Source organism: Sipha flava, unplaced genomic scaffold (genome assembly GCF_003268045.1).
Source record: "Sipha flava isolate LNK unplaced genomic scaffold, YSA_version1 37_pilon_pilon, whole genome shotgun sequence".
NCBI classification, from domain to species: domain Eukaryota; kingdom Metazoa; phylum Arthropoda; class Insecta; order Hemiptera; family Aphididae; genus Sipha; species Sipha flava.
The window spans coordinates 42196-58768 of record NW_020273087.1 but is presented as its reverse complement, the minus strand read 5'-3'; the positions used below and the strand labels follow the sequence as shown (position 1 = coordinate 58768).

Sequence of the window (16573 nt, the reverse complement as noted above, 5' to 3'; positions counted from 1 at the left end):
CTGTTGGTTTCTTTAACGTACGAATACATTGTAAAACATTGAAGATAACTTTGTTTTTTCGTTTTATTCATTATTATTTTGTAAACTACACAATTCGGTGCGTATAACAATAGAAGTAGTTAAGATGCGTAGTTTTTTTCTTCTTCTTTCGTGTTGGCGTACGCCATTGGGACAAAAAAAAAGTTCACTGTTAATAACAAAAATGTTCTTTAGATGCAGAAAATTGCGGTAGCGTAAAAAAAAAAAAAACTTTTAAAATAAACTAGTTCTTAGAGCGAATTACATTAAAGTAAAATACAATATTTTCTTCTAGAATAGAAAAAGAATTGTACTACATTTGCCCCCGATACTCGAGTATTTTATTCAATTTTGAATAGAATCGTTTCAATTGAAGAGAAAAATAAAGCATAAGAACCAAATTATTTTGTTGTCCCTTCTTGGTTTTCAAACACAATTCACTTTAATTTCTCTACTGGATGACGAGGATGATTTGTGAGGCGGCATTGGCGGCAACTATAACAAATCACCGATGACTTGTTAGATATCTAAAATTAAAAAAACCTGTAATCGAAACAATAACTCGAAACCCGAAGATAACTATCGAAATATTATACACTAGGGACCCTGAGGCCGTTACGTAATAATTAAAACCAGATTTCCATTCTCTGTCTATACACCGAATGGCATTTCAAATTATAAATTATACTTCGGTGTGATATTTTTGAAACACCGGGCGCACATTACGAAGGGGCGTATAGGTACTGTTGTTTGTAATCAAAATCGAACGTTCATTAAAAGCTTGTCATAACACTGTTCGGTATGGGATCGTACAGAGAGGGGCTTTTCATGCATCTCGATTTTGATGATAAATTATAAAACTGTTTTTGACCTAAATTATACTTGGACATTATAATAGGGTCGAAGGGGGCAATATTGTATTACGGTTATTAACAAACGAGGGAGACTAATAACTATAGATGTACCTATTTTTTTTCGTACGTCACGTAAACCAACAATAACATTGCAAACATTTTTTTTTTTTTAATATAATGTTTGTCGAAATTTCATCAGGTAAACACGAAGGCGTTTGATATTCATCAATGTTATTGATGAACATCCTTGATGTTGTTTGATTGTACAAAAATTGTATTATTCAAAAATCGATATGCTATGAAATATAATTGAACATATCTTGTTTCTAAATCGAAGTTTTGAAAACACAATGAACGTAATAAGATGAACTACAATTTATTATTACGTACAGCTTAAAATAACAAATTTCTATACCAATTCAATTTGCTGTCGGATTCGAAATGTTTCATGTTCCGGATGATCTATGCATATTGCTTCGGCACTAATTTCAAGATGTTTCTTTCGGTCATATGTTTAAAGCAGCGAAACATCGTTAAGGTGTGGAAATAATCGTAGCGTTATATTATCTTCGTGGTTGAGAAACGTGGACCGATTTCGCAAATCGTGCAGACCTTACTGCGACCGACCACCGGCAGCAACCCGGTGGGCCGGTTTGATATTAATAATATGCAGTAAACATGCATCCGGAGAGCGGAATTGTAAAAAGAAGAAAAATTTAATGCATATAGAAATTATAAAAAAAAAAAAAGAAAAAGGAAAAAACAGCAATCAACCAGAACAATGAATGTTTATAAGCGCACACGACGAGGACCGTAATGAACGACGGTTTCGTGTCCCGTGCGACTGCAGCGGACCACCCGGACATCGGCTACCGGCGACAAATCAATCCCGAGAGATCGGCACAAGATACACATAAACCGGCTGCAGCTGAGTGCGATTGCCCATTGCCATGTCACCGCCACCGCAAATTAATTAGAAAGAAATATAAAACACGAGAAAAACGTATATTATAAACAGCGGCACATTATGTACTGCACATGATCGCGGTACGATGTATAGGCGGTAAACCCCGTGTTCCTACCATCAAAATAATAAACCGTCTTACGGAAAGAATAGGCTCGGAGTACCTTTTACGCTGGAGACTAATTTATGTGGCTTTATGCCTATATCCTCCGTTGTGTAATACACACATGATGACAATTCGAAATCATTAATTTAATCCACGGCGTTGACCCTATGCATACGCGGTTAATCGATTTCACTGTGGTTTACGACCTACCTATCGTGTGATCATTTTTCCCCTATTCGAAAAAAAAAGAAATTAAATAGTAAGACCATGTTTTATATGTAGATATTATTTGTTTTGAAAACTATCGGTTAATCTTGGTCACGAACAACCGTTCGTCTGGTTATCCGTAAAAATGCTTTAACGTTTTTGTTTCGGTTCATTTTTGTACGCAGAAAACAGTTGGTAAGTATTATTTTGAATGATATAATACTTCAAAATTAGAGGTTCTTTTTTTTTTCACACAGTTCAACTGCAAATTGATATTTATTGTTTTTATTTTAAATTTAAATAATGCCTATATTTTATTTATCATTTTTAATTTTTATAATTTTAGAATTGTGTTGGTTGACTCGTGATACCCATTAATTATTGCGTGATATAACATGCGTATATTTCAATCAAGTTATATAATTTTACATCCATTTTTACGGTTGACAGCTTTCGCGTATAAAAAAAACAACTTATTGACAGAAGATTTTTTAATTTTTTATTTACTTATTTAATTTCTAAACACCGAGTTTAGATTTTAAAAATAGAAATTGGACTAACGACTGAGTTTAATACGTCAATAATTATATCGTGTTGGTTAATTTTTTCTCCGCAGCGTTTGCGTGTGGGAAATGTGGAACGCACTTATACATGAGGTCGGAAATCGGATAACCCGTGGGTCGTCATAAATCTGCCCTGTTAATTAAAAGGAAAAAAAAATACCACGTGTCCAATTAACGACAAAACGAACCGTAACACGAAACCGATTCGACATGCAAATGGTTCGTGGCCTTACGCGGTTTTTGTTCGTACATCTCGTTTCCGAACAAATTAAATAATGTTGCTCCCAGTTCGATTCTAGATATTTTGGTGATTTTGAACCAGATAGTTTTATCTGAGGGAAAAACCACCAAAATTGTTTGTTTAAATTTCATGTACGCGAGTTACAATGGTTTCGAAATTACATTTTCCTGAAAAGACAATCGCGCGCGTACCGGACGCGCGTGGGTGGTCTGACTGCACCGAAAAACAATAGTCCACGACAACGACAACAAGAACCCTAGATTTATGTGGCTGCTGCCGTGTAATGAAGAGACTTTAATAATAAAGCGATCGTGTATCAAGCACGGTATAACCGGTCGTGGCAGGATGAAACGGTAGTATATTGCAGTAGTGATTCGAAAATTTAGCATAACCAGCGATCCCATTGTGCGCCGGACAAATTGTAATATTTATACGTCCGACTCCACAGAAATAGGTTTCTGTCTTCTTTTTTAATTTGTTTTATTTAGCATAAAATATACCACATTACCCGAAGCAGGATACCTATAGTATTTATTTTTTTTTCGTTTCCTTCGTATCTGTTTTCAATGATTTCATTTCCAAATATTATACAAAACATTTTCAGCAAAACTGAGGTACTCTAGTGCGAATATTATAATGTTATGTGTAATAAACTTTTTAATTTTATCTTAATCCTTTCTGTCGTCAAATGTATTCATATAAAGGGTTATGAAATACAGACGAGAAACATTTGATTAAAGTTTTGAAATTAGAATATTTTGTAATAATAAATAGCTTTTCAAAAGTTGTAGTACATAACATAAATTATATACTTAGCCCTTTTCTTTCCGACTGAGTATGAGATGAACGCATACATAGATTTACTTGCTACAAATACTTTTCAATGAGCTCATAAATTTTACTCTGATTATCGCATACAATGTTCTTGTTATCTTAATTTAAAAATTGATTCGCATATTTATTTTTTAGTTTCCATCGTTGTTATAAGACAATAATAGCAGTTACAACGTTGTGCCAAGTAAAATATTTTTTTACTAACTATTTATTATAATTCGAATAAATTTTGAGTGTAAAGCAATCATTATTATAATATTATTATTTATTTATTACAAAACCGTTGTATCACTGTATCACTAATTCAATATGAGTATACATTTCTGTAAAATACAATTATGATATTAGTGTCGCTATTTTATGTATCATTTAACATTTAAAGCTTTATACTATTTAAGTTAGTGGGTCTGTATTGCATTTGAGTTAACTATAACTATGGTGGTGATACATTAGAAAGAACCACTAGATTTAATTGCCATCTCTTTTTTTTATATTAAATCATCTATATTCATTTACAACAAGCTGGTTATGAAATAAAAAAAAATTGGTTAAACAATTTTTTTTTTAATCACGTATTAAATTAAAAATATTATAAAAAGTAAATATTTTTTTTCCCACCAACATTATTTGAAATCCTGTTGTATAAATAAATACTACATCATAAATTTAATTCACTCTGGTCATCGTTGCCAATTCTTCATACGCCTCCGTGATTTTCTGTTAAAAATACAATCCTTAACGCAATTTATGTATCAACCAAAGACTTAAATATATTTTCGTGTGCGTTTTGTGACGGATGATTAAACATGCATTTGATTCTAGGTGTATTTTTATGTAAAGTTTTACTTTTTTTTACTATTTTTTTTTTTTTCTAAAACGTTATTCTAAAAACCCTTGTTCACAGCTCTATATAATGGCGTTGAAAAAATATTATGACATACGTAGTTGCATTTATTGAATGACCCGTCCATTAACCTTTTATCGGAATTTTTTTTCATATCTATCGAATTGTATAAGCTCTTCGATTATGTCATTTCTGCGGATCGCATAAGAAAACAACGACTGTGACACGTGTAGATATGTAATTGAACAACGTTACACAAGAATAAGAATTGCGGATTACATATCGCGATGCTTGATAAGTACAATGTTATGTAAAAATTATTAGAGCTCAATGACTTGAATACCTAACTCGTTCTATATTCTTTGGCTAATTGTCGTATTTATACAGTTTCATATATGAAATCATATTTCTATAGAAAATCAATTATCGAAGAAACAACCAATTAACTTAATTATGATTATGATATATAGCTGTACTATATTAATGGAAGTCCGAGTTCGATAATCTGTAACATGCTCGCGTTGACCTTTAATGCGTTTGTTGTTATTTTTTTTCTTTAAGCGTTCTTGATGCACAGGAAAAAAAAGCACACATTTGAAATCGTTTTAAAATGTAATTGTTTTCTAATTCAATCCAAAATATCTAGGACTATTTTTGTTGTGAAATAAAAAAAAAACCAACCCACCACGGCCTAATAATGGTCTTTTTGTATAATACAACGTACTGCGACGTGCAGTCGAAACGTTACCTTACAGCTACCGTTTATGAACCATGGTACAAAGCTGGTTACCACCGACTACTGCAGCACAAAGCGATGCACGCACACTGGGAGATTTTCATAGCCATCGTCTAATGGACTGCACAAGCTCGGAACATTAATGAACTAATGGACCCTTGTGCTTGCGCAAAACCGCAAAGCCATAGGGGTCCATGTTGTTCCCGTGTTTCCACACCACTGCCGTGGAAAAAACCGCCGCGCTGATTTCTTCTCGACCGAGTCGGCGTGTCGTGCGTTCCCTTCGGCCGACCGATGTTGTTCGTTGTCTCGGTCGGCGGCATTACTACGGCGATGAGGAAAAACAATTGCTTTACAGTACGGATGCACCGTGCAGGGATGTAATTAGGGGGGGATTATGGGGATGGATTCCTTCCCAAAACTTTTTTTATGCAATTTTATTTTATTTATTATATTGTGATAATATGTTTATTATCATTATTTTTATTATTACGATTACTATTATTATTATTATTATTATTATTATTATTAAAATTAAAATTATTAAAAACTTTGTTCTGGGGGGGGGGGGTTACTGTATGAGGTCTACAGATTTTGCTAAAACCTATAATCCCCCCCAAAACAAATTTCTAATTACGCCACTGGTACCGTGTCGCGTTAAGGCGTCGTGTTACACGACGCACCGGACATTGGCTGAACGTTGGAACCGACGTTTGACCCAGTGTCGTGTTGAAATTTCGGATGCATACACCACTATATATCTGTGTGTGTGTGTGTGTGTGTGAATTTTTACACACCTGCAAAGTCAGTCAAACTTAAAAACGTAGTAGAAAAAGAAAACGGATGGACGTGATTGGAGCTGCTGCCACCGTAATTTTACTATCTCGCGGTAAGTTATTGATTCAGAAAACTACGGAAAAAAACACGTGAGTGGAATAGGTGGTGGATGTTGTCTTCAAACGGAAGCAAAGAACGGTAGTTCAAGACTGGATACCAGACTACACGTGACACATCTGGTCGCAACTCGTTTCCAACGTCGGACGCTCCTTCGACGCCAGTCAAAAGTAGCGACTTTCGACGGGAACCCTACCGACGTCAACGTTGGACACGAACATTTGTCACTCGATGTGTACGTACGGCTACACGACGTGGCGAACCGTCGCACGACCGACGTTCGAAGGTTTCGGACGCACCGTCGATAGCACCACCGCCTTTATACGCGTCTCTCGGCGTTCGCCTTGTAATTATTACGCTCGTACGTCGAGATCTGTTGACCGCGGTACTGGTATCCGCACTCGACTCACGGTGTTGGTCGTTAACGAGCGTCGTGCGACCGCATCGCGGACCGTGCGCAACGTCATCGTCGCGGTCTCCATCCGATTTACAGCTCGGCAATAATTACACGCCCGCAGACCGTTTGCGCGACGCGATTGAATTCACGCACACGACGGGCTCGCGTCACGGCACTGTCGGCTGTTTAACGAGTTCCATGTAGAGAGAAAAAAAATAATTAGGTACCGACCGGTGCAAATATTATCAATATACCGTAGACGATTCAATGCTCCGGGGACTCGTGTTTTATTCAAACAATGAGTTCAAATCGAATATATATAATAGGTACTTACAGTATACTCTGTATGGAATTCTTGAAATTAAATATGAAAATCTTTATGGCGTTCACTTCAACTACGCGCTACTCGTCTTTTGATTCGCTTGTTTTTACCGCTCCGGTGTACAGCAGGTACCCTTTCACGTCCGAGTAAAACGGTATAAATATATATATATACATAAATATCTTTTTTTCCGAATACGGACGAGGTCGAATTAAAATAATCAAAACTTTTTTTTCTTTCTTTTTATTCTTATTTGCTGACCCATTGAGATTTGTTTGTTTTTACCTAAAAGCAAAAATATGACTGGCGAAATTTAATATAAAATAAAATAAAGGGTTAAGAGAAACCAAACACTAATTACTTCGGATATGAATAGCGGCTCTGCTTTTTAATAAATGAACTCTTCTCATCTTCACTTTTGTTTTGTGTCATACTTTTTTATTAATACATTTTTTATGAAAATAGTTATAATTTATAAACATGATACATTTATTTTTTTTTTTTTTACTGTCTTTTAAAATCTCGGTCTACATCTTTATCTAATCCTGCGGCAACTAAATTCATCTTCACGTTTGAGGTTTAATGTCTGTGAAATTTATTCGGGTGCGTATAACTTTTATTTCCCTCGCAAACGACAGACTATTTTATATCTTTTACAAATCTTCCGAATAGTTTAATGTCATTATTTTTATGTCATTGTTTAAGGGATATTTCTTATTCGAGCATGAAAATAATATTATTTCACTGTACGCATACAATTGACTTTCATTCAAATACGTATTTATATAAAATAATAAATATAACATTTGAGATTAAAATAATTATTATATTTCAATGGCACCATGAAAATGAATTTATTGGAGTGAATTATCTTACTCGTTGAGTTTTGGTGCGTATTATAATTAAAAATTCTCTCTTAAAACATTTTGCAAAATCTAATTGAAGCCCCGTTACATTCCTTTAGCAGATTTATTTGTTTTGGTCGTAAGTAGACAGCTGGAGAAAAAACTGAAATTAAATAAAGGGTTGGTAAATTCAATTCTGGAGGTCTGGCATTTGTTCAATTAACTCCCTTTCTCTTCCTTTATACGCAAACATAATAAGCCTAGTACCTCTTCAAGTTATTACTTTGGTTCACTCAAAAAAGAAAAACATCATTCTGACAGGAACTGGTCTAAATCATGACGTTTATCAGTATTAGATTTTAAAAAATATAGGTGTACACTGTTTGGATATCTACTATAATGTAATACACGTACCGTGAATTGTATATAAACACCTCAGGCACCATCATGTAATGTGTGTTTGGGCGGTAACCAAGAGATATTAGTCCAAGTGTAACACTAGCATTCACATATAACACCTCTATCGTTTTAACGTTTTCCGTGTTAAAATGTAAATTATACACAGTGATGTTTACTATTATTTATTTTACCATTCGAATATTTACGGTTATAAACATATTTTTAAATTGCATTAAATTACACCGAAGCTAAAACATTATTTTCCGTTAAAAAAAAAGATTTTTCAATCTTAATAGTATTGTATATTTATTTTAAATTTAAATGTTAAACGTTACTACTGGTGGTTTTTTTTATTTTACTTAAAAATAATTGAACTTGGTAGTTTTTAGTGAGCATTTGTTGTTGTAGCACTCGTGAAACAGAACGGAACATCGATTATTTGCATTTTAAAATGAAAACGATCGTCCTCGGTTCATGTATTTTATCGGAAATATCGATATATTGTTGGCGCATAGAACAGAAATGAAACCGATGGTGGGTGGTCGGCTATTCGAGTAGGAGTTGTGGCCGGCGATTTTTTTCTCGTTACAAGTTCATCATTGCGACGGGCTGCTCGGCGATATCCACTAGGAGACGTTAACCGGGCGATTTCAATTTAACGCCACCGCATGAAAACGCCTTGTCCAAAACGCGTGAAATAATACACTCTAATGGCTTATAATAATATTTATATTATCAAACGCGCGCGCATTTACAAAACGATTTTATACGGGCGACGGCCACCTGTGAGTGGTGCGCCGTGGCCCCCGCGGCATTAGGAGAAAATCGTTTACCCACTACACAGGTATATACCTGCATGACTCGATGAGAACTCACGGTCGCGGGCACCACTAACTCGACGGCTACGGCGGTCGTCCCGCGGTAGAGAGAATACCTACGGCGAAGTCGTCCGAATCGAAAACAAACAACAACAGCAACAACAGAAACAAATTAATTTTTAAATTTTTTATCGATGATTTACGAATGCTTACTGTCGGAAAACAGGTGACGGACGGTAATGTCCGATACGTGTTTGTGCAGAGCATTAAAAACGTGCGTAATGGATTTTTCGTGTGACCATCGGTCGGCCGCGCACGCGCCCGCGCGTCGCACGAGCCATGATTTGTGTGACGTCCGCCGCGAGCGCTCTCTCTCTCTCTCTCTCTCTCTCTCTCGTCCCGAGACGAAATATAACGCGTTATCGTTACGTGCGAGAGCTTTGGTTTGGCCCGAGTAAACAGCGCGGTGTAACGATTCGTGGGACGGGAGAGAGATTGGTTGACGGCGGCAACAGCGGAGAAAACGTAAGACGTACGTAGAGAGAGCGTGTGCTGTACATGTCTTTTTAATTGGGTCTGGAATACGGAAAGCGCGCTCTCGTTTAATCGGCCGCCCGCCCCCGGTACACGTTCGTAGTCGTATGTAATCATTTTCTGCCGACGACGACGCGGCGGATAACATTGGATCCTCCAACCCCCGCCACCCGACGCTCGATATTGCCCCGCCACCCTTTTTATCAGCTGCTGACAAAGGCCTTGTACGCGGAGGGAAACGAAATAAAAAAATACGATACACGCTCAAAGGGATATTTCGTGCGTACATATGACATTTTTTCCCGCCCTCGATTCTTTGTTATGCGCACCTCTGAAATTCGATTATCGTGAATCGGTTCCAAAACGCGTCCGATGTCGAACCGAAAAATTTACATAATTGGCAGTCACGATGGATATTCGTCATTAATTAGCCGTGGATACGGATTTCGCGTAACAGAAGGTATGCTGCGGAAATCAGTCCTCCTATCTACAGATCGTTATCTAATACAACGCTTCTTTTTCAACCCTCCCTACATATTATTATTACATGCATAACGCCGTTTTCCATTAACCCGGACCGTGCACTAACGTCTCGCTCGGCGAGATTGATATAATCCCTGGTGTACGTTTTAACGTTGACCATGCGTATACATATTCGATCGTGGTAGATTCGATAATGCACTCGCAAACTCGATTCCGCAAAGTTCGTTAATTCACTGCTCGGACGTACTCAAGTTTTTACATTTGAAGTGTCACCGTCCCGTCAAATTTACTCGACACACGGTAATATATTGGTGATGAACACAGTTGGGCTTTACTGGAGCCGAGTACTTCGTAAACTTTACTGGAGCGGAGTACTTCGTAGCCCAACCTTAGGCGTAACTATGACGCGCTTTGATTTAATAAAAAAGCAAGCGTACGAGTGTTAAATACAATAAGTTTCAAGATAAAAAAACTACTTGTATTGTCCACATCGACTACATGGTTGCTTCGTACGCGGCTATCATCAGAGCTGTACGAAGTTTAGTGACCCTCCACTTTAGTCCTTACTTTGGTTCCTCGGAGCGCTCGCGCCCAGTAAAACATAATAGTGTTTATAATAATCGTGTCGCGTTAAAACGTCGGTCGTTAATCACTAGCAATTCTTCGTGCAGCTTGCGCTGCTGTAGTCATTCATCACACGAACTTTATATTTATGCGCGTTTGCACACAAAAGAATGGGTTGGGAACACAATTAACACGATAACTAAAAAGACATATACACACACGAAAAAAAAAGAATTTATTACATAATAACATACATATAGACTAAACGAGACAAATTGTCTTCTTCCTTGTGCCTTGCGCTGCTCCCTTAGGTCAAAACATTCTATACCATCCCAAGAACCGAACGACTTCCTGTCTGTTTGATCGTTTAATAGGCATTCTCGTGCACACAATAACAGTACGAGCAATTAGTCAACCTTTGTCGAATTGTAACAATAAGAGAAAGCTTGCAAATATTAGTATACAGCTATAATTAACAACTATACGAATAGACGAAAATTATACAATAACATATAAATAGTACCCTATTAGTAAAAATTAACTAGGTAATTAAACGGGTACGCGATATGTATACATTTTTGCTCATAGATTGAGAAAAAAATATCATTTAGATACCTTCTGACAAAATATTTCGTTCGGAAAACGCAAATGCATTATGAGATTGAAATACAATTTCATATATAATGTTTCAATAGGAGAAGTTACAAAATTTCTTGTACATTTTGCTTGTGCAAACAGCAAATGTACGGTATAAAGTTTCGACATTTATTCTTTTTTTTTTTTTTTCACAACTACATTTGTAACTACATTTTTGTACGTCCAAAACTACACTGCTATTGTGATATACATGCAGTGTTCAAATCTTGCGGTCGAACACCACATCGGTACATAAGTTTTTTCGGTGACATCATAGAACGCCTTGTAATCCTAAACCTCAAACAACCGTATCGGATTATTTTAACCAGCCCGAACAGTAATATAAGCACTATTTAGATATCGCATTATCATGTGTAAATCTAAAGCGGATACGCATCTTCTTTTCTATACTTTTGTTCTCCCGGTGACTACATACAATTTACTGTTGGTCGACTGTCGCCATCGCCGCGACACCGCAGTACGCACTAGAGTAAATCATATGCTCTGCCCTAAGTTATAAGTTATTCGAACCAGTAGCATTAGCATAACATTTATAGAACCTTTTGGTTGGTTTTTCACCCAAAGATAAAAACTTATATTTTCTATATATTCGTCATTATTGTTATTGTTGTGTGTAAGACGCCCACTAAAAATTACCCATAAAAATTGTTCTTTTGTCACACAACTGGGAGTTAAAACGTCGTACCGACTGAATCGATTCACTCGTAACGGCACGGCAGTTAGGTCAACGCGAGATTGTATTGTACGGCAGCTATACCTATTATTATCATTATCATTATTATTATTATTTTATAAATATTTCATGCGCTATTCTAGAGGAAGTGACGTATAGGTATATAACAGCAGGGTTTGCCGCTTTATACCACATTTATACAGGTACCTCTTCCGTATAGTTCTCACTCGTGTCAACCGGCTGTTGGATTGAAGCCTGACATTGATTTATTAACAGGAGCTGCAATTAAGAGGACTGGAGAAGTAGAGAGGAACTTCAGTGCGCACATATACGCAGCACCGTCGTGCAGTGCTATGTATTTGATCTGATAAATTATTGGCAATATAAACTCCGGTAGACGGGTTTTCTTCCTCTTTGTCTTCTTAACTCTGTGCGTTGTGTTTTATTTTTACTTTTTCCCCCTTCTTACTTTTTCTAATATACAGTAATTTGATTTATACCTGTAACGAAAAAAAAAAACTTCAACTAGAAGATAGTCTTCGACTTTTATCGTGACGGATTCCACACTACGAGGATGATCAACGCTGCTGCAGCCGACATTGTCGCTGTACGGTCAGGTTGGACGATTTTTTAGGCGTTGTCGTTTTGGTAGCCAGTTTCGATTAATCTTCGACATCATCAATCAAAATCTATTGTTATTTACTTTTACACCTCGTGCATGCAAAGCTTCTTGTTCGACCGAATTCATTACCTGTATTTGTACGTGCTGTCGGTCGCCGGGCGACAGAGTAATCGACTTCCCTCCACCACCCTCCTCACATTCAACCCCCCCTACCCATTGACGGGTATTACGTATATATTTTTTTCATTAATCACGTCTCAGACAATACAAATTCCATTATACTACCCGCACTGGCTCGGGTAAGTCTATCATAACAATAATAATAATAATGTAGTTTCGATAAATCGGAGGAACGGTTGATCGCGTTCGTTGTCGTCCATGATATGTACACATAATATATGAATTGTACTTATTCCTATCTCTACGTATACGTGCAGTGTACCGCAACACACTCATACTCGTCTTATATACCAACACACACATTGTACAACATAGGTACAAGCGAACCACAAGGCAGGTGCATCGCTGGACTTGCGGTCGACCGAAATATACGTATGCGCACACGTATCTCAAAGGGTTAAACAGTAAACCACAAGCGGGACCTATTTCACTACATTTATGTCCGAAATGTATGTGTACACATTCATGTATATATATTTATAGGTATACTAAATATATATGCGCACGTTTGTACGAATGCGATGCGCGCAGTGTATATGTAGTATATGTACTCCTCCTTTCAGGAAAATATAAATCCCTACCGCACGCGTGTAGCTCTGTGCGTTGGTCTCGTTGTTTGCATAGGCTTAATGGGTCCCGCCTGAGAGCGTACATAGGAAGATGAACGGGAAACGGTCGTTTTTGTTTTGTTTCGTGCGGTGAATTGAAGCCGATATGTACGTACGTCGTTCTGCGGTCTCTCGCAGCGAACGGATACCGCCGCCACTCCCTCGAAACACTCCGCCGTTGATTGATTGTCTCCCGGAATACGCAGGGACTTTACTATGCACATGTCTTTCGTACGTTTGTGTAATCCGTATGAGTAACAAAATAAACAGTGAAACGTTATACACTGTGACACGAATGCGGGCAGTTTTGCTAAAAAAACATATACATATATTTGTATTTATATGTGCGGTACGATAAGAGGGCACATCGTTAATGCATTTCGACGTCATCGTCGTTGTGTATACGTTTTTATTGTATCGAATTTCGTTGTTTTTCGTTTAATGCGTGGGACCACCAACGTAATACGGCGCGCATTACAATATATCCGGTGGAGTAGGTTTATAATATTTTATAGTCTTCAATTTATTGGTCCTATTGTCTATTAATGTACGGATGTTCGTAACACGACAACTGTATTATTATATGTATGTGTATATCGTGTAAAGCAGCCCTAAAACATATAATATCATTTTTACGACGTGCACGAGTAGTAATCCACATTTGTTCGTTTATGTTTGTTAATGTGTGATTTTTAATCGATTCCGCAGATCTGAAGAAACCGTTCACATCAGTACCGTACTCGGTGAGCGTGGAAACGGACCGAAACGTCGAGCTCCGGTGCTTGCCGCCGGACGGCGTTCCTCCGCCTAGAGTGTACTGGCTGAGGAACAACGTGCCGATCGAACCGGACAACAACATGATCGTGTCCAGCGAGGGAAACCTGTTGATCGGCCAGGCCCGGCTTCAGGACACGGCCAACTACACGTGCGTGGCTGAGAACGTAGCGGCCAAGAGACTTAGCGACCCAGCGCTCCTTACGGTCTACGGTAAGTTTGGCATGCACCTATCATTACATGCTTGCCCGTGTTTTTATACGGGTTTTTAACGTATAATGTACGACAACTCGGAGACGTCTGTAAGTCGCGTGTAAAACTAGTGGAGCGTGTACGGGTTTTCGATAATACAATGTTGTCGTCCGAGACTCGCCGATTGCCCACAACGTATCCCGGAAAAGCTTCGCGAACTAATAAACGTCAATAAAATACAAAAGAAACGTGCAGCTGATGTTCTTCTGCCGAGCGCGTTAACCTCTCCGTGGTATGGTATCCTCTGGAACGCGCGTGCAGCGACTGTACGTACCCGATCCTCGTCGTTTAGTGCGTATAAAAACAGTGCGCGTACACGGTTTATTGCCTGTTGCCCTTTCGGTTGTGCGTATATTTTCGTGATGGTATTTTTTTTCTCTCTCTCACCCGGCGCCTATCCGTTGTTTTCCGACCAGTGGCGGATCGTAAAATAAAACAGCGCACATCGACGTTATGTGCACGCACGTTTCGTATACACGCGTGTGCGTACGACTCTAAAACGAGTACGGGTCGTGCGGCGGTAGTAATAGCAGTAGTAGTAGCAGCAGTAGTAGCCCTTCTTCGCGTTTTTATACGCAAACACGCCTCGCCAATATCGTGTGCCCGTCATAATAAATTTACATACACCATGACCACGCACGGTGTGTGTGCGTTGGATTTAACACAATGAATCTCCTGTGAGACGCACGCACTCGCTCGGGCAATACTCGCGGTCTCGTATTTTCGATCAGTCATCGATCTTGTTTATCGGTAGGGGGAAAAAACGGCGTATCTTTTCCTTTACGCGGCATAAGTTTCAGATTTTGTTTCGCCGTTTATTATTCATAAACTAGATTGAACTAGATTCTATACCATCGCGCGAAAACCACTTTTCAGGTCAACGACGTAGAAAACGCGTTGAAAAACGAAAAACCGTTAACATTTTACCTGTATAACGACGTCGCAAAATATTTTCACATTTAGTTTTTCCCCCATTATCGTTTATACCTTGGTTATTAACTATAAATCCATTATAATATATATTAATTTAATTCAGTTCTAATCTTTATGTTATTACGCTTAGTTTTTTTTTTTTTTTTTTTGTTATATTTCAAAATCCATCACCTTTCCAATTGATTTACCGAAATCAAGTATCATCAAGTAAGCTATTTTTTTCCTCCACTAATTGACAGTGAATTGATAAGTTAATAAAATTATATCAATTTAGTTTTATCGACGACATTTCACTATACACATATAACTTATTCAGTTATATATTTGTGTGATTAAATCATTTTTTTGTTATTTACCAAAACACTCACAAATCATTACAAAAACATTAAATAAATAAACATAAAAATAAAACTTGAAGTATAATACTATACTTTATTTGAAAAGTTGTAAATAAATATTTTTATTTCTCTTACCATTTTATGATGATGGTTTTTAACTATTATTTTAAATGCAATAATTTTAAATCTGTGAGGTTATCCTATCAGTCGATACTTTAAAGAGTTTCTTTTTTTTTATGTCCAATTCTAAATTTTTTTCTTTTTCTCCTTTATTTGACAATATATATTAGTTTGGAATATACTCGTATATGGCTCAAAATATTCTCTAATGAAAACAAATTGTTTTACATGGTATTTGATATAAAGTTTTATTTATAGACATAATATTATTATACTCGATATCAGATGATAAAAATAAAAATTAAGTTTCAAAAATTACTTGTGTATTATAGTATCATTAGAGATCATACATCTCTGTATAATATACCCCCATTGAAATAGGTAACAAGTACAAAAAGAGCGTAATATATTTTACTTGATATTTTCGGTGAATTACATGGAAAATAACCATATAGAAAATTATTCCAAACATAAAAAACATGTTTTACCTCAGTCCCGCCTACATGCATGCGAATATATCCTTATAAATAAAACGTTTCACCAAGAATATACTAACGGACGATTTGTATTCAAACGTTTTACCCGCTCGTATTTCATGGTTTGCCTTTATACAACCCACCACTGCCACTGCCTGTAGTATTTCTATCATTCGAGGTAAATCTTAGAGGGTGAGCGGGCAACGTCGTTTTCGCAGAAAAACGACTCTATTACCGTGACTGGTTACCGTGGGTTCGGCGATGGGTATACGGTGTGGATTTCATTAACTCGACGCCGTACATAAATATTCATCAGA

The 16573-nt window shown here is 37.2% G+C and overlaps 1 protein-coding gene across 2 annotated transcripts in view; it reads left to right on the top strand.

The window, feature by feature from the left end:
- The window catches only part of LOC112688104 (netrin receptor UNC5C-like), a 99587-nt gene that overhangs the window by 46760 nt on the left and 36254 nt on the right, over positions 1 to 16573 (top strand). For both annotated transcript variants that reach the window (XM_025561129.1, XM_025561130.1), the window contains exon 4: positions 14072 to 14350. In XM_025561129.1, the coding sequence (XP_025416914.1) occupies positions 14072 to 14350 (279 nt within the window). The remainder of the gene's footprint in view (positions 1 to 14071; positions 14351 to 16573) is intronic.